The following is a 27,054-nucleotide window of genomic DNA, read 5'->3' as shown; positions in this document are numbered from 1 at the left end:
TGCTGGGATGACCCAGTTAAAAATAACCTGGCTGAGCTATATTTGTGAAGGCACGTATGTTCCCTCATCCATTTCCCTGCTGTGCCAGCGTGACAAAGAGCACAGCCATGGAGTAATACCAGGTGGTGGGGATGTGGCAGTGCTGTGAGCAGGTGTTACTGTCAGGGAGTTTTTATGCTGGACGTGTCTGGGCATTGCTGCCTGCCTCGGGGAGTGCGTTGTGGTGTCAACTTGGCTGAATACAAACGCAGCCAGAGAGCTCATCCAGGATGGCCACTGGATTTTTGCTGTCTCAACCTTACCTTGCGGAGAGTGGTCTTGTTTCACTCCTGGCAGCCCTAGCCTGCCCCTCAACATATGTGCTTAAAATTATTTTGAGGTTCACAACACTTGGTGTATCTACTAACATGAACAGAAGTTGCACAATGTGCACTTTGCCAAGTTTGGGGCTTTGGTATGTCCTTGGCCCTTGGTGGGCTGCTTTGGGGTCCCTCACTAGAAAGATGCTCTGAGACGATGTGGTACTAGCTGGTGATGATGTTTGTGGGGTGCAGAGCTGCAGTGGGCAGGTGGAGTCTTGCTGTTCGGTACAGGACAGGTGTCTATGCAATGTTTGCCTTCCCTGGCCCAAGCGGATATTTGGGGGAGGCAAAAATGCTGGAACCACCTTCTGCTTGTGGTCCCGTGCCAGTGGAGGTGCCTGTGTCAGTGGAGGAGCCACTGTCTTGTCTCTCCTGGGGCTGTGTCCACCTGGTACCCTTTGCATAAGCTGTAACCTACTGCTAGCATGGGGGAAGGTCTGACAAGCCTCCTCCCAGGGACACATTTGAGAGCTTCTGTCCTGCCCTGGCCAGCGTGCACTGAAAACAAGGGGCAAAAGGGGCTGCTGTGACCGCTCAGAGAAAGGTTTGGGCCTCGCTGTTTTGTGGATGAGGAAATCAACTCATTCCCATCTCGAGTGACTCCTTCACCTCCTGCGTCATGTCCTCTGTATTTGTGCAATGTTTATACTACAGGCAGAGGTGTTTCTTCACAACCAGCTTTCGAGGGTTTAAGTATCTTTGCCACGCTGGAGAACTGCAAATATTTTGGAGTGTTATTTAGAGATGGATTTTCCGATGAAAGATAACACATCTCTAGAATATGGTCTCCTTCGAGATCTTGCTCGCTGCTGTCATTTTGTCCCGCACCACCTCTGCAGATGCTAATCCATCCGCACCAGCAGCACGTCCTCCCTCAGGTAGCCGTTAGCCTGCAGGTTGTGCTGAAATGAGGTGACAGAAGCAGCTCCCAAAGCTCCCGTCTGGCTGACAAGGAGAAGGGACCTTCATGTTTCTGCAGAGGACTGATGTTAAAATGGGGGCTAGGGATGGACACGGACAAAGCACCGCTTTCCATTACCTGCTTTGCCTCTGAAAATACAGAGATTTGAGCGTATTACTGCGGCTTGGTTTGGTGAAGGCTCTTTGCCCGTACCCCCACACCGGGGAAGGGTTTGGTGATGGGGCTGCTTTACAGCGCAGGAGAGGGATGCGGTGTGCCTGCCATGTGGCTGGTGGGGCTACCTTGTCCCTTTGGGGAAGGGGAGGGCGCCTGGGCAGGCTGCAGGCTGTGAGCTGCTGCTTTTGGGGGGTGGCACGTGTCTGTTAATGAAAGCAGACTGAAACCTTAGTCTGAGCTCCCTTAATCTGAATCCCGTAACAGTGGGTGTGGATCCTGTAGGAACAAAAGACAAAGAAAGGCAATTGATAAAATCAAGGCCCATCACAGGATGGCTGATTTAAAAGACTGGTTCCCAGCTGGCTGGTTTAAAAGGCTTCCAGCTCTGGTAGCAGATAGGGTTGTTTTTCCAAGGATATGCCTCTGAGCAGCTGTAAAAAGGTCCTGCTGCCTGATAGAAAGGCGTGGTGAAAGGTTTTTATTTGCTACTGTGGATTGATCGGAGTACAGATGCTCTGGAAGACGTGCTGCATTATTCATGTGGTAGGTACCTTTGCTAAAAGCTAATGCACAGCCTGGAGGCTGTGAAAAGTGGTACAGTCCTTTGTGTGGTTTTGTTGATTCACTGGGGAGCCTGGACTGCTCTTAAGGTTTTTTTTTTTCTGAATACCGAGATTGATAAAGCAAATCGAGGAATGCGAGATCACTCAGCTAATGGCTCTCCACCTCCTTTGTTGTTTACAAACCATTCCCAGCTTTTTTTTTTTTTTTTTTTTTTTTTAATGCATTATTCATACAAAACTGCTTGCTAGGCTGGTCCTGTTTGTGAGACTTAAATGGTAACTCAGTGTTCCTGTGGCACCAACTTAATCTGCTTCCCTGAAGGGGCTCAAGTGTCTGAGGTGCGGTATGCATGCCAACATGCGGTTTGAAAACCCAGCGTCTGCAGTAACGCAGTGCCCTACGCTGGATTCCCCATTAATGCATATTTAGTATCCTTACCCGCCTTGATTCCCGCTGTTGAATGCAGATGCTGGGGCACCACCAGCAGCGGGGCTGCGGGAGACAGCTCCTGCGTTTCTGCGTGCTGGCCGCGGTGGGAGGACCTCAGGCAGGGCTCGGGGTGCCATGCTCTGAGAGACGGGTCCTCTGTGTGTGGGAAGAGGCACAGCTGCAGCATGTGTGCCTGTGCCTGGACTGCCTGAGCCCGCAGAGATCCCATTACGAGCTGCTGGCAGCCGGCAGCGTGCGCTTCTTGCTGAAAAAGCTTTAAATTATACTGCAGACCCCAGAGTCAAAGATGGGAAATGCTTTTCCTCCTTGCACCGCATCTGGTGGGGAGAAGACCTTGCTGGACTCAGCAAGGCAGACTTTGTTTCCCGGTTGTGGCCCACTGACCGTAGTTGCCCAATGCATAAAAAGCCAGCCTGGGAACATGTCTCTCCCTGTAGCTCCCTTCTGTCTTTTAGCAACTGGCTGTCAAGGGACATGGTCAAGGCCATGGTCCAGCAGTCGGGTTGTCTGTCTGGGGACCCTGAACTGGCAAACCTCATGTCCAAGGCAACATCCTTGTAGGCAGGATTTTGCTTCAAATCTATGGTTGTGGAAGAGGCAACTGCCTCTGTTTGCCCTGTGTTAGGTGGAACCAAGATGAGAACCGAGAGGTGAAAACCACCATATCTGTAACATTTATTGCTCTCGTAATAATAAATCTGTAGCGTCTGAGCTTGTAATATTGTTTGAGATGACACATACAGATGGTATTTAAAGCTCTGGGTTGCTGCATAATCACGTTGTCTGCTCGACTTTGGATCCAAAGGAATTTATTACTGGTAATTTCTCCTTGATAGTGTTATTACACAGAAGTGGAATTTGGACGGCAAGATGAGTCTGGGGGTGCGTGACCTGCTCTCTTGCAGATGCGCCTAGGAGACCATCCACGGCTTGGAGGGGAGCCCAGCTTAAGCTCTGAGGCTCGCAAACCATTTGGTGTGACAGGTTTGAGAGAAGCTGGACCAGAAATGGAATGGTCTGTGCTTATTAGGCACCCAGCCCAGCGGGCTGATGGCAGGTGACGAAGTTCTGAGGGCTCTGATTTTGTCTTGAAGGAGTAGCTTAACACAAACTGTGATAAAACATCTGTAAAAGACAGGAGACTGTTTCATGTGTGTGTGTCTTACAAATTGTAGATAACACTGACATTCCTCTTTGCCTTCAGGGTTGCCTTTTTGAGGACGTACTCATCTCACATTTTGAAACTTTGAGGATGGAAGCGCGTGGGTGGATTTTTTTAAAAAAAAGTGCAGACTCAAAAATGTAAACCTGCGAGCCTGGAATTAGTGACAAATGTTGCGTGGATGAGGGTCAGAGCCAGCATGCCAGCCTGTGACATGGCTGTGGCAAATCCAGGCACCGGGGCAAGTGAAATGCAGACCAGCAGGGCCGTATGGCATAGCTGGTGTGTGCATATGCCCCTGCTCTGACCATGCTGCTGGGTGCTGGGAAACGGTGGGCAGAGGGCAACAGTTGGACACGCTGGACCTACAAGGTGGAAGATAATTACTTGCAAAAGCGATCAAATTTGGCAGGTATGCATTAAGTTTTCCAAAGAAAGTGTTCTCCAGGAGCAATCCCCCACCCCTTTCCTGTGCGGGAAAAGACAATTTCTGTTTTGGCTGGAAAAAAATGAAGAAGAAAAGAAAATGGGATCGAGCAGTGTTATCTGCTGAGTTGTAAAGTGTGAGCTGGGATTGCTCTCTGGATTTCTAGAACTGTTGCAAAGCACAGACACCTCTACTTATCCTGTTACTACCACTGGGCTTTCCAGGCCTATTTATGTGAGAATACCTTTTCAGTAGAAGCTAAAGTCTGTAATTATATTAACACCATCGCACCAATGTTGCTGGTGCACCTCGGCATGCAGAAACTCATCCAAAAGGCTTCTTCTTACAGGGGAAAAGGTGAAGGTGTTCTTCACCCTCACCTTGCCTGTAGATAAGCATGTCTGCACAGGGGCATTTGTTGGTGTCCTGAGCAGAACCTAGTGCAGGCAGGGGTGTGAGACAGCCTGTCCTGCAGAGAGCCACCAGGATGCACAGCGCTGTGTCCGACTTTCTACAACAGCAGGAGCAATGCTTTGTGGCGCAGCCTGAGAGGTGTGCTGGGACAGGAGGCATCCTGGCTCACGGATTTTGGGCTCTTGGGCGTTGCTCCAGATCTCCAGTCACAGGTGAGACAGGAGCTTTCCTCCTGCTGCTCACCAGAGTTTCTGTGAGTGACCTGCTGACAATACAGGTATTTGGTGTGCTGGACCTGGAGCTCAGTCTCGTGTATTGGAAAAACCTGTTTCTGAAGCCCCAGGAGAACAAGAGCTTTGAGATCCTGAAGAACTTGCATCCCTGGTAGGCTTTTACGAACAACAAGCAGTTTTCTGTTCCTCATGCAATCCAGTCCCTGGACCACAATGGGTACTGGGGTACTGGTGCTTAGCCAGGAAGTTGCCACCTAGCAGGCTTGGCATGCCCTGTGATCACCCCAGCAGCTCAGTCCTGGCTGGCAGGGCTCACTTCCAACCATGTTGGCTTCTTGAAGGGACAAATGCAGAGCCATTCCCAAACCTGGTTAAATTCCGCTGCAACAGCAAGAAGGGGTGAGTGGTACTTTGGGCTACAGCGGGGCAGGTGAGGTTAGGCAGTGCCCATGGCAGATGTGTGGGGACGCCAGTCAGTGTGGGCTGCAGGACACATGAAGAACTGACGAAATTTACTCAGAGCGATTAGCAGGTTGTCTTTGAGGACTCTGCAGAGGGTGGAGGAGATTCCTGAGCTCTAGACAGAGGGAAGCCTGATCCTCTCCATGAGGAGAATATGAGAACAACACGAAAAAAGTGGAACACTTGGGAGAAATAATGATAAGAAAGAGGCAGAATGAAGAATGACAAAACCAATCATGTCAACACACTCAGATTTCCTCTTACAAAGGGTGGTGATCCCAGTGGATGTGGAGAAGCAGGAGATGTCATTTATCTTTACTTTAGGAAAATGGTCATTGCTGTCCCACACACTTAGGATAAGGGAATATGCACTACATACACTTGTTTAGGTATGTAGACTATACAGGAGAGCTTAATTATCAAAATATGAGGATTTATTGAGAAAGGTTTTGCAGGGCTCTTTCTGCCATCTGATGCTGTTTGGTATTTTTGTTAGTAATTAGGACAAAGGAATACATAATAAACAGGAAACTAGGAGGAGCAGGAAGCCTGCAGAAGGACAGGGCTCTGGTTTGAAATTGCCTTGATGAGCTGAAGAAATGGCATGGGAAAATCAGGATGCAGTTCAGTAGTGAGAGGTTCAGGTCTTCAGATGACACAGTACCATCAGTTCAGTTCTGCAGAAAAGCGTCCAGGGTCTGCAGTTCATTCCAGGCTGAGCACGACCCAGTGACATGGTGAAACAAGGAAATGACGAATATGAAAAGGAGAGTATCTGGTAAATTATAAAGGAAGCATCTGTTCGTCCACATTAGTAAAACAGATGTATGCCAGTTTTAGGTGCAACTGCTCTAGAAAAATACAGATCAGCCAAAGGGAGCGGAAGCGAGGAGGACAAATTCATCAGCTGTTGAGAAAGTGTGGCTGACAGAAGGAGAATGAGGTAAAAACTGGAGAAGACTGGGAAGCTATGTGTCAACTGTGGAGGAAAGCTTGCTGCAGGAAGAAGGGAATAATCTTTTTCCTGTGATCTGGCTAAATAGGATAAGAAGCAAGGGACACTGATTGCACAAAAGGAGATTTAATTTTGAAAGCAGGGAAAAGCTTTGTAATTGTAAAGGCAGCTGAGTGCTGGGATAAGTTTCACAGGAATATGATGGTCTGTCCATTACTGGAGAATTTTAGAAAAAGATCCTTAGGGAAGGATGTAGAGAAATGAATGAGCAGAGTAGGAAAAAAGATGGACTCTCAGGACCTGTGACCACCTGCCTCTATTCCATGAATTTATTTTTCCTGTGAGACATATCGGCATATAAATAGGGTGGTGGAGTCTATTTCAAACTTAAGCCTGCAGCACTCAAAAAGTAGGTATTTCTCATTTTTCACAAACCACTTACCCATTTGAGGACCTTCTTGCAAACCTCATGCTGCCTTATCACTGTGGTGAGCAGCGATGCTAGTATTGGAAACTGTGTACGCTGTGTCACAGAGATTTTGGCTTTTGTTAGTGCAGTTTGGCTTTTGAGTCCTGGCAAGGGTTTATGAAAGCTGTGCTGACTCTCCATCTATCTCACTTTTATCTCTGTATCGGCTAAATTTGTTCCATTTTTTACTACTTTGATTTCATTTTCCTTTCCCCAGCCTCCTCTGAAAACCATCTAATATTGCTTTCTTGTTTTCCTCATATGGTTGGATTTAAATGAGAGTGGACACTGTAGTCTATCTGTTTTTGTTGCTTTAAGTCAGGTGGTTGAGTTGCTGCTCATTTTCTTTCCCCTGAGCGTGTCCTGTCTGATGAGTCCCTGGCAGGCAGTGTGGTGTAACGGGAACTTCTCCCATCTCCTTCATGCTGAAAGGACAGCAAAAGTTATGGTCTGCTTTCACTGTATCTGCTTTGCACCGCATCTCCCTTGAGATGACTGTGCAAATTTCACAGCGTGATAGCATGGTTGAGGGTAGGGGCACCTCTGGACATCATCCCGTCCAACCACCAGCTCAAAGCAGATTCACCTGGAGTGGATTGTTCAGGGCTTTGTCTGGTTGGATTTTGAGAATCACTGAGGTTGGAGACTCCGCAGACTCTCTCAGCAACCTGTGCCAGTGTTTGACCATCTCACAGTAAAAAAGTTTCTTCTTACGTTTAACTACCTGATCAAGCTCAGGCTGCAGGGCCTGTCATTTCCCAGAACCTCTGTCTTGCCGTTTTGAAGATAAGGGTGACATTTGCTTTCTTCCAGTCCTCAGGGATATCCCCTGATTACCATGACCTTGCAGAGAAACCCAAGAATGACCTTGCAACAACATGGGCCAGCTTCTTCATCTCCACTGGGTACATCTCATCAGGCCCTTGGGCATGTCCAATCTGTTTAAATGTTCCCTGACCTGATCCTCCTCCACCAAGGGCAAGTCTTCCTCGCCTTGGACTTTCCACAGGGTTCGGGGGCCCAGGACACCTGAAGGCTGGTCTTAGCAGTAAAGGTTGAGGTGAAGGTGGCATTCAATGCCTCAGCCTTTCCTGTGTCCTTTCCAAGTGCCCATTCCCATTCCTCAGCAGCACCACATTTTCCCTAGTCATCCTTTTGCTGATGATGTACCGGTAGCAATCTTTTTGTTGCTGTTCACATCCCTCGCCAGATTCAACTCCAGGTGGTCTTTAGGTTTCCTAAGCCCAGCCCTGCATCTTTGGACAGTGTCTCTATATTCCTCCCAGGACACTTGTCGCTGCTTCCACCTCCTGTGTGTATGCTTTTTGTGGTTGAGTTTTATGAGGATGTCCTGGCTCATCTGTGCATGTCACATGCTGCCTTTGCTTGTTTTCTTGTATTTTGGGATGGACCATTATAAACTTGGAGGGGGTGAACCTTGAAAATCCTGTTGTGATTGTGCTTGAGAAAGAATTTAGTATCTTTTGTGCCATTTAGAAATTTTTCCTCAACACCCCGGTTGTGCTTTTTTATATTAAATCTGTCTTAAGTTTACGAGTGTGTGCTACTTGCAGAAAACTGTCTTATTACAGTATGTGATTTAGCAAGAGGGTCATGTTTGCCCAGTCTGCTGTTTCTAACCAAGCCTTTTCCATTGCCATGAAGGCTGGTGGCACACAAGGACACACGGGACGGGAAACTGAAGCCCAGCAGTGGTTGCTTGGTGGTAGAAAGTGGCACCTGCAGACTAGCACAACAAGCAGACACCTTTCTTGCTGCTTGCTTGTTTTGTGATCGCTGTGCTCCTATCAGGCTTGCAGCCAGCAGCCTTTCCTCTGCATAAGGCAGGACGAAAGCGTGAGAAATGCGAGCGAAGCGGTGTGAGGTTAAAAAATTTAAAGTCATCTGGAAGCGAGAAGTTCCTCTGCACACTGTTTTTTTTTTTTTCAATGCCTGTCACTTTGAGTTCTCTCATTTAACTGCAGGGGCAGGGTGTATTGGCACGTGGCCTGCAGGACTGGGTCTCAGGCAGAGAGATCTTTGCCCTGTGGGAGAAGCATTAGTAGCATTATTCAGAGTAAATATAATGATGTGGTGTATTTGTCTTTGCCAAAACCATCCCAGTCTAGCTGGGTGGACCTGGGACTCAGTTGGCTTGGTTGCTTAGTCAACTGCTAAGAGCAGCTGTTTCCCAGTGAAATGTGCCTGTGAGTCTTGCGAGTGTACCGTGTCCAGGTGACAGATGTCCTCTGCAGGAGGTGTAGGAAATATTGACCTTGCTGACCTGCAAAGCTCCCCAGCTGTGCCCTGGTGCTGGCAAGGTAAGAGCAGAAAGTTTTGGAGCAGCCTGCTCCGCAGCAGTTCCTCTGCTGAGATTCAGCAAGAAGCAAGATGTGGCAGGACGCACTCCTCTCTCTGGTCAGGAGAGGGGCCAACAGTCCCTTTAAAGTGGAGACACTGAAACCAAGGCCTTCTGCCCGCGTGAAGATTGCACAAGCCTGGTTTAGGGGCAGGTAGCAGGTGTCTTCCTGCTTCAACGTAAATCCACTGTGGGGACAGCAGAGTGATGAGAGGGGGAGTACTTTTTATGGAGCTCTCTTGTACAGTCTGCTCCGTATGGAGTCATGTCATGAAATTTACAGTGCGTGGCAGAAACCCAGCGATATTTCATGATATATTAATTGCCTTATTTAAAATCATGTATTTAACTGCTTCCTTTCTACAAGTCCTGGGGTACTGGAAATGGGGATGTCTCTCCTATTTCTCACGCGCAGCTTGCTGTTCAGTGTAGGGCAGTGTTGAAGCTGACTTCATGTACATCTTGCTCTCCTCATCTGGCTCTAAGCATTATCTAATTGCCTTTGGCAGAGACAAGATAGCTGAAAAGGCTTTTCGAGTCTCCCAGAGAGACTCATCTTGTCTTTTGGCAGCAAGTTACATTATTCATTTTTTGGATGGGGATGGGTGAATTTTGAGAGGATCAGCTGTGTGGAACAAAAAGACAGGGAGGGGAGGAGAGAGGATTTCACAGGAGAGGAGATGGATAAGATGAATAAATCTGAGTTGAAGACAATGGGAGAGAAAGGACCAGAGAAAATCATGTACCTAGGCAGATTTCGGGAAGGACAGTGATTCTTGCTCTTGTTTGAATTTATTACGTGGAGCCGAGTGCATGTAAAGGTTTTATTTCCTGGACTGCTGATACAGAACTGAGAAGAAGATGTGTGTCTTCTCTGGAGCCTTCTAGGTGTGTATTCTTGTGCCAGTTTCAGTCTGCTTCTTTGCGTGGACTTGGAAGTTTGAATCTCTTGTGGCACTCTCCTTGGATACTTGCAAACAGTGCTCTCGAGAGGCAAGCAAGGCTGCCATATGGGGATTTTGGCGATGGAAACATCACCTAAAAATGATGAGGATGAAAGGGAAAAGGCATTACCTATTCAATACAAGTTTAGCATTCCATAAGAGAAAATGAAAAGGGAAATTAAAAGTTTTCATGGCATTTCAGATTGAAGTGTTCATTGTAACTTGGAAAATCCCCCTTGTTATCATTTGCATTCCTTCCTTTCTCCCCTTTTTATCTCTTTTTGACCCTGAATGCAAGAGGAGGAATGAGGGGTACATTTATTTTTTTCTGTTGGTCCCTCTGCTTTTCAAATTATCACTAACTTTCAAGAGATTGGGACCTCAGAAAAGTCCTTCAGAACTGTAAATTCTCTTCATTCCCTGTCAATAAGGACAGGGGAGAAAGAGAGTCCAACTTGCCAGGCTGGGTGACGTGAACATCTGAAATATTTTTCAGAGTGGCAGGTGGGGTATACGCAGAGTTTGGAAACCTGCCTATGAACAGTAGAAAACAGTACTTAAAAGTGTTTTGGGAGGTTGTCATGTTATGTGCTTTTCCAAGGACTGTATTGGGGTCAGGTCTCCAGAGGTATGGCTGGATTTCAGCCTGTGTCTCGTGATGCCAGGGCAGCTTTCGTGTAGGAATGCAACACAGGCCACATGGAGCACAGGTCTCAAGGAGAAGGGAGGCTTCTTGCGTGAAACTTGGTGACCATGAAGCAAACATAACCATTATTTATTCATTGGCATGTTATTTATATACCCTGCTCAGAGGTGAGCAGCCCAAGAAAACAGAAAACAGTTGTTCGGTGATGGGCATGTACTGTCCTCATTGTGCATGATGAACTGGAAGGCTCTCATCCCAGCCATGTAGTGTTCTGAGGAGTGTGAGCGTCTCAGTGTGTGTTTGGATGGGGAGAGGATGCAAGACTGTCCCTTCAGGAGATGCTGTGCCAGATTCTGGTCTCCAGAAGAGCTCTGGCTGTCCTTTGATCACTGCAATAGTCCTGAGATCAGGAGCAGAGACAGGCAATCTCCCCTTGCTTACCTGAAGGCAGGCAGAGATGGAGAGCTTTCTCGTAGAGCTTACAAACTGTTATTTAGCCTATACATTCTGCATTGGCTGAATTGAGTGCTGTTTCTGCAATCCATGCAGCCTTTATGTGCCCTGCTTCCATACTAGGACTGTAATACAGTCTTGTGAGAGACCTCTCGTCTAATGTGATGCTCTACAGGCAGTGATCTTGTGCTTGCATAGGCTTGGTTTGGATGAAAATTGTGAAAAGGGCTTTGAATAAAGGTGATCTTATACTTGGTGGAGTAGGATGCTCATTTGTATCACTGGAGACAGCAGCAAGCCTCCTCCCTCTACAGCCTTCAGTCAGTGAAATGTTAGTATGTGTTGGCGTGGGGACAGAAGGGGCCAAGGACTTGTGTCTCAATGGATCCATGTTGGGTGGATGCACGCTGCATGCTGCCAGGCTGCCGGATGCGCTGTGCACAAAGGTGGAGAGTGGGGCTTCATATCTGGAGCCTGGTCCTACAGGAGACGGGTGCTAGGATGGCCCGGGGATAGCTCTGGGCAGAGAGAGACAGCTGTCTGCAAACAGGGAGGTAGTTTCCAGCCTGGAAAATTTCTGTAGACAGAGACCTCAGACACCTTCCCTGAAGGACCTCCACGTGGCCTAGCCAAGAGGAGAGGTTTCTTGTGCCCACTGGACTTGTTCCACTCCTGCGTGTTCTCCAGATGCTGTTTTGTGACGCTTTGAATGCTTTTGTGTCTCAGTTTCCTTCCTTTTCCATGATGTCGTGTGATCTCGCCTTCTGAAGGTCCCACCCTTTTTGATCACCATCATCTTCAGCTCAGCATCTGGATGGGATGGTCTCTTCCCTCTATACGTCCTTTCTGCAGTCCCATACAGTTGTTGAGGTTAATGTCAGGTCTGCTTGTTTTCATGAGGGCAGTAGAGGTTTCAGCTCAAATGCTGCATCAGGCAAATGAACTCAAATTAAACTTCTGGTTTTCATCTACCATTATACCACTCTTAATAGTGACCCGAACAGTGATACATTCGAAAGTAGCTTCTCTGATACTCCGACCTGTTCATGGCAGGAATGATGGCCATCGGTAACCAGCTTGGCTTGCAGCACAGCTCTTGGTGCCATAATGAAACAGATTTTTCTGCAGCAGCTGTATCTGATTTGGCTGTTTTGCCCTGGATGTTAAGAATTTAAATTCTGACATGAGGTATTGCAATTGAAAATTGCTTAAAATGGAGATACTGGGTGCTCTGCTGAGGGTGTTAGTGCAGCCGGTGTGAGGAGTGGGTGTAGCCCTGTCACCCTCTGGATACAGCCGGCTTACTGCACATGAAATCACAGTATGATGTGATTTCTCTGTTCCAGCTCTGTGAGCCTGTCTCCTGTCCAAATCAGGGTCAGCTGTAGCTCTGGCGTCATTGCTGGGCTTTTATCGAGTCTGCCTGGGAAACACCACTGATCATGTCTTTCCCCCTCCCACTCCTGTGACTGTTAGAAAGTTTTACTGCTGCCTAATTGGAGACTTCTCTGATGCGGTTTCAACACATGTTTTTTGACTCTCTGTCTCCCCTAGACTTTGAAAGCAGACGATTTATATCCTCTTTGAAGGAGCTTTTTCCGTGTTTGAAGCCTACTGTCATGGCTTCCCTCCATCATCTCCACCCTGAAGCTTTTAGGATTTCTTAGCAGGTCACACACCTTTGATCAGTGGTCCGTACCACTCTACGCTGAATTCTTCTCTAACTGTCTGGCACCCTTCCTAAAAGCAGTGCCCAGAGCTGAAGTCTTTTGTCTGATGTTTGTGTTGCTGATGATGGGAAACGCAAGCTGAACTGAAATCCCAGTGCAGGCATGTGGAGTGGGGCAGGAGCATGCAGTCCAGTGTCATCCTCTCTGCACACTTGTGTATCATTTCTGTCCTGGAAATACAGACAGCTTGTGCCACGGTTAAGTATTTCTGCTCAGAGCCAGTCTACCTCATTCCTTGCTTGTATTTTCAGGGCAGGGAACGTGCCTGGAAGGAAAGAAAATACACAGAGAACATCCATGTTGGTAAATGATGGGCTTGCTCAGCCTTTCCCCTCGCCTTAAGTCAGTGGAAAATTGTCACTGATACCCAGCGAGTTGCTGAGCAGGATGGATGGCAGTGGACACTCTTGGCTCCAGAAAGGGTCATGGCATCCATTTGGTGGATGGGGACCTGGTAGCTGATGGTTCTGCTCTGTGCACCTGGAATTAGAAAGTGAGCGCCCTTCCTGGCAGGCAGCAGTGGGTTGCACGGAGGTCCTAGCTCCCTCGTTTTCTGGTGTCACCTCTCCCCTCCCACAGTGGGGATCCACTATTACATTTTGTGTGTGTGACATGATAGAAGATGCTGGGTGGCAGATGGTGCATGCTTTGGAGTTTGCGGGCCCCTCGGGACTGGGAAAGAGCAGAAGGCTGGCACACACTGAAGAGCGTGCAATATAGGAGCTGGGCATGCTATGTGGGATTTCCTGCCCCCAAACTTCTTGATCAGGTTACAAACCCATCTCCCCTTTTGATCTTGATGGAGTCTAAATTCTTCCCTGTTCGAACTGGGTGTAGCCCAGCCCGTGATGTGTGTCCAGCCGTTGCTGGAGATGCGCATGCGTATTCATAGGGGAATGAGGGAAGGTCTGGTTTGTAGCTACTCCTCCGTTCCTGGAGTGACACCGTCACACCACCTGGCTGTGGTTCCCTGGGTGAGCTGAGGGGATCTCATCGCTGCCAAAGACACTCCAATCCCCTCTACTTCCAGATGTGATGTGATCCCCATCCATTTCTGCTCTGTTTGACCCACATCACGTACTTTTTATGATCTGATTCTGCTCAAGTGCATTATTTTTATTTATTTTTTTTTAATCTCTCCCTGCCCCCAGGTTAATTTTCTTCTCTTTGAGCAAGAGAAAGCCGCTCATGGATGGGACTGGCAGTGCCAGAACACAAATAATAGACCAGGAGTGTGTGCTGGAGAGGTTAGCTCATAACAGTGTGTGGAGTCACACCCAAGAGCTGGTATTTCCAGGAGATAAGGTGCCCGTCAATCTTCTTTCAGGCCTTCCTCAGAGTATAAGGAAAATAACTTCCTAGTCTGTACGCCCTCCAGCTCCTGGCAGTATTGATGCCAAGGATATCAAAGATGGTAAAAGGCAGCATAAAGTGCTGCCAATGTCTTGAGTTTCTAGACTATTAGGGATGAGCTGGCTGCTGTGACTCTTTCACAAAATACTGTGCACCAGAGGAGAATGTGCTCTCAGTTGGGTCTGGAACAGGCTACCATATGTCTGGGTTTCCTCAAACATATTTCACTTTTTCCATGTGGTTATTTTGTCCAGGAGCAAGAGAAATTCAACCAGAATTCACAAATTTCATGCACAGTGCAGGAAAATCTGTAATCCTAGGCTGTGGGATGCAGTAGGGCAAGTGGCAACATGCTGGCCTATGGTAAAGCACCTGTTCAATCAGTTGGACATGCATATGCCCATTTGTTTTGTCTGACATTTCCTGGAGAGTAATAAATATGCCACAGCATAGCTCTCTGAAGACTGCTTCTGAGTGCCGCAGACATCCCTAGACTTCACAGCCCTTTTAGGAGCTCACATTTTGAGCAAGAAGGTAGGACCTTTGCAGTCGGGTTTCACAGATGAGTCATGAAAAGGTCACTTTTCATAAAGAACCTCGTAAAAGAGGCAGAGCAGAGCAAAGTCCCTTCAGCGCTGCTGTGTCGTGGTGGACCTGGACTCTCCATCTTTAACTGTTTGTTCTTTAGCGGTCACATAAGCATTTACATGTTCATGTCTGGTAAGCACGAAAGGCCTGAGTAGGCTGCTTCCAAAAAAAAATAATCTCCTTAATGTTCTTTGTTGGAAGCGGTGGGAGTGACAACCACAAGGTCCCAGGACTTGGTCTTTGAGAGCGGGGTGAGGGAGGATGGTGCTAAACACATTCTTTGCATCAGCTGTATGGTTACAAACATATGGGCACTAAATATTATCTGCAGTGTCTCCCTCCATCCCAGTTCCTTCTCCCACCACAAGGAGGCTGGTGGTACTGGGAATTAGGTCAGGCTGATGGGAAGGGAAGGCAGGAGGCTGATTCTTGGATTGCAAAGGCTGCGCTGCCTTCCTCCTTTCTTTCTCTGGGATGCAAAGGGCACTGTGCCTTCATCAGTGCCTTTCATCCTTTTGTCAGTTCAGCATCAGTCTCTGTGCTGGGATAGTGGCACCAGAGTCCTGAGCAACAAGTGAGGGAGGATCTTTTACCTCCTTGACCAGATGGGAGGATGCAGACCTCAGGTCCAACTGCCTCTCAGGATGGGGAAATGTTGCCCGTGGGCACTGTCCAGTGTGCAGGGATGGTTTGCATACCCCTGTTGTGGGCACCCTGGTTCCTTCCTGCCCCACAGGCAGGTGGAGTGAGATAGGGATCCCTGAGCTGTGGCTTCAGGCCTTACCTGGTGCTGCACACCCAGGACTTTGAGGACCTTGGGCTCTGTCCATGCTGACTCACCTTGCTCAGACATGGCTGTGCAAGGAGAGACGCTCTGTACCCTGGAGCCAGCCCTCCAGTACAGGGAGAAAGCTAACCCCATTAGTCCTAAAAAACATACAGGGAAAGCATAGTGTTATGGGACTATGCAAAACATTTAATTTTGAGGGTCTATAAAATTCACAAATATGCCTTTTTCTGGAAGTGATGGTGCAAGTTTTTGCAATGAAAAAACAGTTCTGTCTTGTTGAGAAAATATTGGTATATTTTCCCTCACTTTCTGCCCCCCATCGCTTATACCAGTTGCTATTTGCACATTTTTAAAAATGGTTGCCCGTCCAAATAGCAGTTTCATGGAATGGAGAAGAAATGTGTTGTCATCACTCCCTGTCAGAGGAACAGATGGGAGAGCTGGGCCTGCAAGACAGGTTTATTGTGTTGAAAGTCCACATCACATGAGTGTGCATCTTGGTATGTTGCCAATGGCATTTTTAGGGCAGTACAAGATACACATGGCTGAGATCAGGAGGCCCTAAAATCACAGAATCACAGAATAGTTGAGGTTGGACGGGATCCCTTGAGATCATCTAGTCCAACCTTCCTCCTCAAAGCAGGGTCAGGTAGAGCAGATTGCCCAGGACCATGTCTAGTCTGGTTTTAAGTATCTCCGAGGATGGAGGCTCCACAACCTCTTTGGGCAACCTCTGCTAGTGTTTGACTACCCTTACAGAAAAAAAGTGTTTTGTTGCATTTAAATGGGGTTTTCTGTATTTCAGTTTGTGCCCATTGCTTCTTGTCCTGTTGCTGGGCACCACTGAGGAGAGTCTAGCTCTGTCTTCTTTTCTCCCTCTCTTGAAGTTTTTGTACATATTGATAGGGTCCTCCTGATTCTGCTCCTCTCCAGATGCACAGTCCCAGCTCTCTCAACCTCTTTTCGCACCAGAGGTAACCCCAGTCCTTTCATCATCTTCATGCATCTTGACTGGACCAGTATATCCAAGTCTCTGTTGTACTGGGGAGCCCATAACTGGACCCAGAACTCCAGGTGTGTCTCACCAATGCCAAGTAGAGGAGCACCTCCCTCAATCTGCTGGCAACACTCCTTCAAATGCAGCCCAGGAGGCCATTGGCTTGCTTTGTTCCAAGGGCACATTGCTGGCAGCTCATGGACCCACAGGTTGTTTTCTGCAAAGCGTCTTTCCAGGCAGTTGCCACCCAGCATATACTAGTGCATGGAGTTATTCCTCCATCGGTACAGGACTGACTCTTCCCCTTTTTGAACTTCATGAGGTTCCTGTGGGCCCATTTCTCCAGCCTGTTGAGGTCCCTCTGGTTGACAGCACAACCTTCTGGTATATCAGCCACTCCTCCCTGTTTTGTGTCATCTGCAAACTTGCTGAGCGTACACTCTGCCTCATCATCCAGATCATTAATGAAAAAGTTAAGCAGCATTGACCCCAGTCGACTCCTGCGGCACACCACTGGAGACTTGTCTTCAGCTGGACTTCATGCTGCTGATCACAAGCCTTTGAGCTCAGGAGTTCAGTCAGTTTACAGTCTACCTCAGTGTCTGCTTAGTTAGTCTGTACTTTATCCATTTGTCTATAGGCTGCTATGGGAGACAGTGTCAAAAGCCTTGCTAATGTTGAGATACACTACATGCAAGTCTTCCTTGCCTTGGGCCTTCCACAGGTCTCAGGGGCCCCGGATACCTAAAGGACCATCTTAGCAGTAAAGGCTGAGGTGAAAAAGGCATTCAGTGCCTCAGCCTTTTCTGTGTCCTTTGTCACAAGGGCTCCTGCCCCATTCCTCAGCAGCCCCACGTTTTTCCTGGTTGTCTTTTTACTGCTGCGATACCTGTAGGAACCTTTCTCATTGCCCTTCACATCCCTTGTCAGACTCCAGGTAGGCTTTAGCTTTCCTAAGCCAAACCCTGCGTGTTTGGACATGTTTTGCCTGGTGTCCCTGTGTTCTTCTGCACTATGGGTGGCGGCAAAGGAGAGGAAACCTGGAAGGAAACCAAATAATTGTGACTGGCAAAACCTGAAAACAGAGAAGAGGGAAGTGAATGTTTGAAAACCCTGCACGGAACACTGAGCAGAGTCCCTTGGCAGATCCCACCACCCCAGGCTGGGCCCTGGGAGGTAGTGGATGCCCAGGGCTCTGCCTGGTGCTGCAAGCAGATGAGGAGCAGACATAGCCCTGCTACTGTCAGGATCTCGTCATCCAGCTCCCTTTTCCTCTGGAAGTATGAGCTTGTGTGACTATGGGCAGGAGCAGACTGATGGGAAGGTCCTGCAGTGTGGTGGAGCCTTGAACGGGGGGAGGTAGGTGGAAAGTGCAGCCAGAGCCTCAGCAGCTTTGGAAGAACTGAGAAAAGTTGTTCGTACACCAGGATCTCTTGCTTGCCATGGAAAGATGGGGAAGAAGGGGATCCCATGGAAGTGCCTCTGCCTCCTGCTCTAATGAGGATTTTGCAGCCAGCTCCCATGGAGTCAACTCTGATGATGCTGCAGCCCTCCGCTGCCCCCTGCCCCCAGCAGTGAGAGGACCTGGATTCTAATGTCAGGGTCATAGGCAAGGGTGGGTCATGGAAAAGGGGAGAGGAACATGGGAATGTGTCAGTGTGGCATGGCTTGGGTGGACTAGTTTGATCTGAAATTAGCTGAAGTGGAGTGTGGGGATCATCTGGGAGCTCAAAGGGCCTCATGGAGAAGGCGGGGGCTGCTCTGCTGCAGGACTCACCCAGGATGAGAGAGGATTCAAGGTGGGCTTGCTTCCAAGAGTGAATGGTGGGAAATGCTGCTGGTGGCCCAAGTGGGCATCTCTGCTCACTGCCAGGAAGCTTTTTCTGTTCTGTGAGGAAGCTGTTTTGAGTAGCTGACAATCTTGCAGGGGTGGAGAATAAAAGAGGAAAGGCCAGTTATCTCTGCCTGGTACAGGAGTGCAGCAGATAACAGTAGGAGCTTCTCAAGTATAGCCCTGTAGAGAAGTGTTTTGCCCAGTCCAGGTATTTCCCTCTTCTTTTTCTGGGCTGCTACTTGTCTCTCCTTGTGTCTCATTGAAGCTGTTTGGAAGTGGCATCTGGCACTTTTGCATTGCAGACCTGTCATGGCACTTCAGGCCGCACCACAGCTCCTTCTGGGAGCAGGAGATATATTAGAAACTGGCATCTCCTTATGCTTGTAAGCTGAGGAGACCCTCATCTCCCACACAGCATTTGCAGAGCTGCCTTCTCTGAAACCTGTGTGAAGAGGCAAGCCCAGCTTTTTGACAGCTGCACCAGAACAGGTTCTCTGAGACCTGGATGGGAGATGCTGTAAAAACCATACTTTCTTCCTTTGCCTGGCCACAGTGTTTTTCACCCATCTCTGTCTATGTTGTGGTGCTTTCTGCTCTCCTTTTTGGGAGGAAGGAGTGGAGATGCTGCTCTTGCCTCTGGCCAGACCCCAGGCTCCACCTTCAGACCTGGAGGGTGGACAGGGTACCGGGCCATATTGTCTCTCCCAGGAACAAATATGGCATTGCATCTAGCAAAATGAAGAGTGGAGGGTGGTCGAGATGGTAGAAGTACTTGGCAATCCCAAGCACAAATACAGGCAGGGCGGAGAATCGATTGACAGCAGCCCTGCTGAGAAGGACTTGGGGGTGTTAGTGGATAACAAACTCAACATGAACCAGCAATGTGCACTTGCAGCCCAGAAAACCAACCACATCCTGGGCTGCCTCAAAAGAAGCATGGCCAGCAGGTCAGGGGAGGTGATTCTGAGCCTTTACTCTGCTCTGGTGAGACTCCGTAGTATTGCGTCCAGCTTTGGAGTCCTCAGCACAAGAAGGACATGGACCTGTTGGACCGGGTCCAGAGGAGGGCCATGAAGATGATGAGAGGGGTGGAGCCCCTCTCCTGTGAAGACAGGCTGAGGGCGTTGGGGTTGTTCAGCCTGGAGAAGAGAAGGCTCCAGGGAGACCTTATTGCGGCCTTTTGGTACCTGAAGGGGGCCTATGGGAAAGATGGGGAGGGACTCTTTATGAGGGAGTGTAGTGATAGGATGAGGGGTAATGGTTTTAAACTGAAAGAGGAGAGATTTAGATGAGATATTAGGAAGAAATTCTTTACTGTGAGGGTGATGAGACACTGGCCCAGGTTGCCCAGAGAAGTTGTGGATGCCCCATCCCTGGAAGTGTTCAAGGCCAGGCTGGATGGGGCTTTGAGCAGCCTGGTCTAGTGGGAGGTGTCCCTGCCCATGGCAGCGGGTTGGACTAGATAATCTTTAAATGCCCTTGTAACCTAAACCATTCCATAACTCAGTGACTCTAAGTACCAGATAAGGAGTGAATAAACCAACCTCTTCCTTACAGTAAGGTAGAGGGAGGAGGGGGAAAAGTAGTGACTGGAAAACCTGCTGCTTTATGAAAGAAATAAGGAAGAGACTTGCTGCTATAGAGTGAGGCCCCTTCTGTCCTGCCGCACAAGCACAGGAGCTGAGCAAAGAGGTTGGGCCAGGATTGCTGATGGAAAAGGGCTACTGCTGGCCTGTGACTGGCTCCTATGTTGTCCTAACAGCAGTGGAAGGGAAGATCAGGGCAAGCTGTGTGAAGGCAGACTGCACTGAGGACCTGCTTGGGGGATAAGAGTTTCTATACTCCTTTTAGTACTGATACATCCGCCTATGCGTTCGGTATCGGGTCTACCTTTATACGTAACACAGCATTCGGTGTGTTGAGAGCTCTGATGGAGAACTTCTAGGAATGGTGACCTCTTCCCTCTGCAAGGCTCTTCTTGTAGGTGCCATAGCTTGCACTGTCTAGTAGCTGAGATCTGTCAGAGCCCTGGCCATGCTGCTCTGGTTAACAGCCAGCTGGAAAATTGTCTCTTGCTCAGGAACCACATCTTGTCAGATATGTGGCTTGTAGCAGACAGGCTGTACACACAGGGACTTATTTTACTTAGTGAAGATGTGTCCTTGTTTGAGGTAAAACAGAACCAATTTTCTTGTCAGTAATTTTACTTTTCAGTTAAGTCTCTTCTCACTAACGGCACTTTCTGAAATTAAGGGCATGCTTTTCACACGCTATCCGCTTCTAGCAGATAAGGCCTGATGTCTACAGTGAATACCAAGGAATGGTGTGCAGAGAGGCTCTTGCTTATACTTATTGCTGTAACATCCAAGGTCAGCTAACTTTGTTTGTACTAAGTTGGACAGTCGGAAGTGGAAAAGCATAGAGGGGTTGCACCTGTGGGGAGGAGTGGGCAGGACAAACGACCCAAAACTGACGAACAGGGTATTCCATCCCATCTGCATCATGCTCAGTGTAAAAGCTGAGGGATCAAAGGGGTCTGCTTCTTTCTTCAATGGCTGGTGTCCGAGGAGGACCCTGTCTGTTCGTTTGCCTTTGATCCTGATCTGTGCGTTCCTGAACCCAGATCCAGAATCCAGCTCCTGTCCATCACTGAGTTCAATCTGGGACTTTCCCAGTGCCTGCTGGTGATGTGATCATCATCCTGGGAGCTTGGTACTGGTTTTGTATATATTGTATATATTTCATTGTTTTCTTAATAATATTATTATCTTTTATTCTTATTATTTTACTACTAATATCTCATTAAAGTAGTTCAGTTTCTTTCTATATCCATAAGTCTCTTTCTCTCTCATTCTTCTCTTCTTTGGGAGAGAAGATAGAGAGAGCATCTGTCATACGTTTTGATGGCCAGTCCAGCCCAAACAATGACAAGATGTGAGCTTTTTCAGTTGTAAATCGTAAGGTTTCGGTATGGTTTGGTGGCACCATGCCCTTAGTTTTCTCTGGTTCAGCCTCCTGTTCAGAGCAGGACTGCTATGAACATCAGATCAAGGAGGATATGGCTTTGCGTAATTAAGTCATGAAAGGATTTCCAGGGACGGAGACCTGTCACCACTCAAGCAACCTCTAGGGCAGAAGAACTCCTCCACACTCCTTCCAAACAAGTTTTTCCTAACGTCCACGTGCCTGCTCTGTTTGGGATCAGCGTCTCCCACTGCACCAGACGCAGTCTGCTGATGCTGCACCTATTCAGGCTGTTTTTTTGCTGTATTTTATCCAAGAGTTTTTTCTTTTAATGCTGAACTTTCTGTCACGGCTGCAATCGTGTCAAAAGGGACACTGTTCTGCTGGGATTGTCTTTGCCAATTTTATGATATTCTAGCTGCTTTTAAGTCCATTCCTGTGGCAGCTGAACCTTAATTCTACAAACTGAAATAGGAGAGAGCTGTCTTTCCTAAGCACTGTCCAAACTTGGGCATTTAATTACTTTTATTTCCTTTATTCCTTATTTGCCATTAACATTTTACGGGTAGTCTGCATAGGATGTCAATATCTTGCTCTGTGTGCTCTGTGTTCCTGCTCTCCATAGGAATGATATCGCAATAAGGAGTGGTCACTCCTTTCTGCAGAGGAGCCTTGAACCTCTGGACCACACACTCTCTCCCACCCCAAGGGCAGTTTAGCTAGAAGTTCCTTGGAGCCAGGCAATTAATTTCCTTTTGGAAAGATAATGTTCTTGCTATAAGAAGGAACTGCTGCATCCATACAATACAGTGATATTTTTTTTACCCCGGTGTGAGTAAACCTAACCACTAAATCTGTCATGAGCATGAAGCTGTTTGAGAATCTGCGCTTCTGGGGCTGTTTGGGGAGGCAGACAATTGCATATAACCTCAGCTTGCTTTCTGCCTGTGAACATCCCTTCTTCCAAGATTATCTTCCCAGGATAGCTGCTTTCTTTTTCAAGTAACTTGAATTTCTTCATTTTTGTTTGGGGTAGGTAGCTTGATCTGTATCAGAGATCCTTTGCATCTAATGTTTTCTGCACAAGAAATTTAATCGGCTAAGAATATGGACAAATGCAGGGTTAACGTAGGTAAAACATACCAATGCAAAAGAGAGCAACAAAAATGACTGTGAAAGCAACAAGTTCTGCCAGAATTGATTTTTAACAGGCATGTGTATTTGCCCAAGGTGGGGTTGGCACTGAGTTGTGCCAGTAGATAGGGAGGAGGCAGAGAATAGGACAGGACTTGTGTCCTAGCACTATTCACAGCCCAGATCTTCCAGTGTGACGGGGGGTGGGAGCTTTGTGGATCCTGGTGTTGATGGGTGCTTGTAAAGCTCCAGTTCGACTGCCCAGTATCAGGCAATACAGATTCCTAGTGTGTAATAGTCATCCCATGAGGATGCAATACTGTGACAGCAACAGGTACACTTTGGTTTAGAATTGCTTAGACGCCTGTTTGTCAGGTGATGATGCACTTGGCTTCCTGCTGTTGAGTGCATATTTCCCTTCAAACACTTACCCATGTGAGTGAGCAGTCTAAGTCTTGCTGTAACTCAAAAGCTACTTGTCTGGGTTCCCCTCTCAAACTGGACTATTGTTGATCCAGCATCACTGGTAGTACCTATTCACCAAATACACGTTAAACAGATGAAAACCAAGCCCTCTCCTAGTCTTTGCCCATACTCCCAGCTGATTTTGTGGGGCTCTGTTTCACCCATAACCTTTTTGCCTGGTCTGCATTTCTTTTCTTTAGGGCAGTAGGGTCTTCTCACCATCCCTACCATGTGCCTTTTACTGTCTAGGTCTTGTGGAACACGCAGGAGTTAGTCTGAATTGCCTTTTCTGCCCAACACTGGTAGTTTGCTATTTCAGATCAGTTGCAACAGTTGCATTAAGCTTCACTGCTCTCTGTGGGAAGGGTTTCTTGTGTTTAGCATGCTTTATGTATCTCATTTAAACACCATTTAAAATGCGGTCTGTCAGAGCACTGTGGTGCAGTTATAGACCAGCTATGCAGAACGTCATTTTGAGTAGGAAAAAAAAACCCAAGTGACTGTAACTATTCCTATGATCTGTCAAACCTCTTTTTTCCCTTCATGTGAGCAAAATTTAGACTCGTTTTTGGTCTGAACCACCTCAGGGCTAAATGAAGCATGCATCCAGACTGGCTCATTCACTTGCCATCTTTCAAGCTTTCCTAACCCATGATGTTGTATCATTCATGCTTCCTGAGGTCTGTGCTACTGGGATTCATCTCCCCTTAAACTGACTGCCATGTGGCCCTGCCCCCACGACAGGGACTGCATAGCCCAGCTGGCTAGTGTTGGAGGGAGAAGGCTTCTCCCCCCTGCAGTCTCCTCTCTCCATCAGAGACGTGCAATGGATGCAGAGACAGGTCATTCCAAAAGGGTGAAGACCAGCAGAGAAAAACACAGCTGCTGCTTGCTGTCTGAGGGTTGGTGCGAGGAGCCCAAATGGGGAGGGTGACCCTGTGCTGGGGAGAGGGCGTAGAGGTCTGCAAGCCTTGCCGGGACAGCCAGTCCTTATAGAATCACAGAATGGTTTGGGTTGGAAGGGACCTTAAAGATCATCTAGTTCCAGCCCCCTGCCCTGGGCAGGGACACCTCCCACTAGACCAGGCTGCTCAAAGCCCCATCCAGCCTGGCCTTGAACACTTCCAGGGATGGGGCATCCACAACTTCTGTGGGCAACCAGTTCCAGTGTCTCACCACCCTCGCACGAAAGAATTTCTTCCTAATATCTAATCTAAATCTCCCCTCTTTCAGTTTGAAACCATTACCCCTTGTCCTATCACTACACTCCCTGATAAGAATCCGTCCCCATCTCTCCTGTAGGCCCCCTTTAAGTACTGGAAGGCTGCTATAAAGTACTGGAAGGCTGCCATGAAGATATAGATTGACTATCCGATATCTGTATGTTTAGGAATTGTGATCCCACAAAATCCAAAAAGGAAATTACTAAATTATATTATCTCTTTGCAATCCAGTGGGTTTTTTTTTCCCCAGATACATAAAGACTAAAACAGTACATCTGTATTTTGATCTGCACTTCCCTAAAGGACAGCTGGAAATACATGGATTTGACCCAGACACACCACTAATTTAATTTGTTCTTTTTCACAAGTAGTGATACTTATGCATCTTTCACAAATAGTGACACTTACTGCTGCTTCTGCAGAGTGCATTCCTCTACATTTATGTCATGGCATGTTGTGTTTCTCCCCTTGCAGATGTCGTGGCACCCACAGTACCGCAGCTCCAAGTTCCGCCACGTGTATGGTAAAGCTGCCAGCAAGGACAAGTGCTACGACTGTGTGCCCATCACCCGCAACGTCCACGACAACCACTTCTGCGCCGTGAACCCCCACTTCATTGCGGTGGTGACCGAGTGTGCGGGTGGGGGGGCCTTCCTCGTCATTCCCATCCACCAGGTGAGCTCTGTCGAGGCGAGCAGGCTTTCACAAGCGTGTCGAGAGGCTGGAGGAGAGCTGGGCTTTCTAGGGAGATAGATGCACAAACAATATTCAGTTAATGCTGTTGCCTGAATTGCAAAATAATCGAAAAGGCCCTGGATGCCCTGGCAGGTGATTCTTGGGATGTATTTACTTGTATGTCTTTGCTGCTTGCATTTTTTAACGTCCTCCTTCATTTCATGTTTCATTTGCCTTTTTGGTATAATCAGCAGGAACTGCGCTGCTCAGATGTTGGTATCCTAGAAGAAATTGCAAATAAAAAAGCAGTTAATAGACACAGAGGGCAAAAACTAAAAGGTGCTTTAGTGGCATGGATTCATCTGTGACCAAAGGAGAATATGGTTTGTTTTGCTCTACCTTCTGCTTTGTGAAAGAATGGAGACACAGTTATCAGGCAATGAAGCTCTCAAGCTTCAAACACTGATGCTGAAAAACTTCCCTTTCAGAAACAAATCCCACGTTTATGGGTTTTGATGACTTAAGGATCTGATGAGAGGGAGAAGCTGGCTGTCTGATGTTTATTACTTCAGAAAAATTAGGCATGCACTAATGTGGATTAACTTCAATATTAGATTATGAGCTCTCTGGAATCAGGGCAGAACAGATGAAAGGCAAAAGTTCAGCCTTTAATTAAAAGTTAATTGATGGTGTTACTGCAATGTCACTTTTTCAATGTATATTTGCTAAGGATGAAAGTGAACTGGCTATGCTTGAAGAACCTAGCACAGGTGCCGGCCCTTCTAGACTTTGTTTATTCAGCTCCTTCACCGCTGGTGCTGTTCAGAGGCAGTCCTAAAATTAAGCACTACCCTGTTTTTCTTGACTGAGTCACTTCTGCCCCCTCGACCGTGATCTGTTGAGGCTGAGGAACTTGTCTTTATCACAGAGCTGCATCTATAAGCAGGCAGCTGGTGACTGTGGGACATGGGGTGGGACCCAGCTCTCAAAGAGCTGGCAAAATGAGCTGAAGGTGCTTGCACTGCTTACTATTAATTCTTCTGTCTTCTCACCTCTTCTCAGCTTGGGTAGTCTTTAGTAGCAGTTCTTCCATTCTTAACACCTGCTCAGATACTCCACCCAGATCTGAAATACTGCTTGCAGAAGTCAAAGGCATGGTAGAACTACAAGATACACAAAAGGATAATTAAAGTACATCAATGAAAATGTGAAATTGCTTTCATGGGAGGAAGGGCTTTGTCGGTAAGGCCTCAATCAGTCTGGGAAAAAAGACAAATGAGTAAAATATATAAAACTGTGAAGAGGGTGGGGAAGAGGTGTAAGGAGCAATTCTTCTGGATTTGTGTGGTGAAGGGGATCCTGGAGACCAGGGAGACCAGGGAGACCATTAGCAGCAGATGTGAATGCTTCTGAAGTTCACATATGGATCTCACTGCTCTGGAATTAGGGGGTTCCAGTCAGGATGGAGTTATGAAGAAGAGGTGGTTTATGAATAGTGTTTGTTCAGATGTAGGTCCCCTCGTTCACGAAGTCCCTTGAGGGTTGGCCTTTGGTGGTGGATCATGGAAAGGATCTGTATGTGCTGTGCTTCATACAGCTGTTCTCCAAATACCTGTTCCTGACCCATCCTGAGGGTGAGAGCTGCCTCAGCCACCCACAGAAAGGGGTTCACTGAGTCTGGAGGCTGCGACACCGGTTACCTTTTTTCATGATACACTTCCAAACTGGTGCCACCTGGTGAAACTTGTGCTTCTGCTGGTGGTATTTGTGGCTGCCACCTGCTCTTGTGGTGGTGACCCATGGTAGACTGGGCACTTGGCCTGTCTCCATGGCTGCCAGGGCACCGAAGGCAGCCCGGTCTGGAGACATCTGCCTATGACAGTATTGCCCTCTCATGATGGACAGCCGATTCGTGGTTAGTTTTGACAGGATTCAGAGGGAGCAGCCACATTCCAAGCATTCCATAGTGTGGAGGAAAAGCCCAAGAGCCAGAACGTGTTTAGCCAAAGAAGTAGATGGTAGCCAGGACAGGGAGGGCTGCACTTTCTGGAGGAGCTGAACAACCTGCTTGGGAAGCTGCTCCTGTCCCTCCAGTCCTTTTTTGGGTTCATTCTGTGTGTGCTCCTGGAGGGGCTGCCTGCCTCAGGACGTGCTCGAGTGCAACCTCAACCTTGCTCTGTTTAACCTTGCCCCCTTGCTTGTTTGTTGTGCTCCTCTCCTGCTGAGTTATGGGCACCAAGCTCTCTCATCTCTCCTTGAATAAATAGCACTTCTTGCCGTCTGCACCATTCTTCCTCTCTGAAAGCCAGAGCGTGAGGTAGGG

The 27,054-nt window shown here is 47.8% G+C and overlaps 1 protein-coding gene across 2 annotated transcripts in view; it reads left to right on the top strand.

Annotated features, from left to right (window-relative positions):
* Nucleotides 1-27,054, top strand: part of CORO2A (coronin 2A) — a 60,017-nt gene that overhangs the window by 14,075 nt on the left and 18,888 nt on the right. Inside the window, exons 1-2 of one of the 2 annotated variants that reach the window (XM_054186846.1) lie at nucleotides 1,898-1,983; nucleotides 24,531-24,731. In XM_054186846.1, the coding sequence (XP_054042821.1) occupies nucleotides 1,951-1,983; nucleotides 24,531-24,731 (234 nt within the window). In that variant the 5' untranslated portion in view covers nucleotides 1,898-1,950. Of the gene's footprint in view, nucleotides 1-1,897; nucleotides 1,984-24,530; nucleotides 24,732-27,054 lie in introns of those variants that run through there. The other variant, XM_054186847.1, reaches the window with a different exon arrangement.

Source organism: Rissa tridactyla, chromosome Z (genome assembly GCF_028500815.1).
Source record: "Rissa tridactyla isolate bRisTri1 chromosome Z, bRisTri1.patW.cur.20221130, whole genome shotgun sequence".
NCBI lineage: Eukaryota > Metazoa > Chordata > Aves > Charadriiformes > Laridae > Rissa > Rissa tridactyla.
This window is presented reverse-complemented; position numbering and strand designations above follow the sequence as displayed.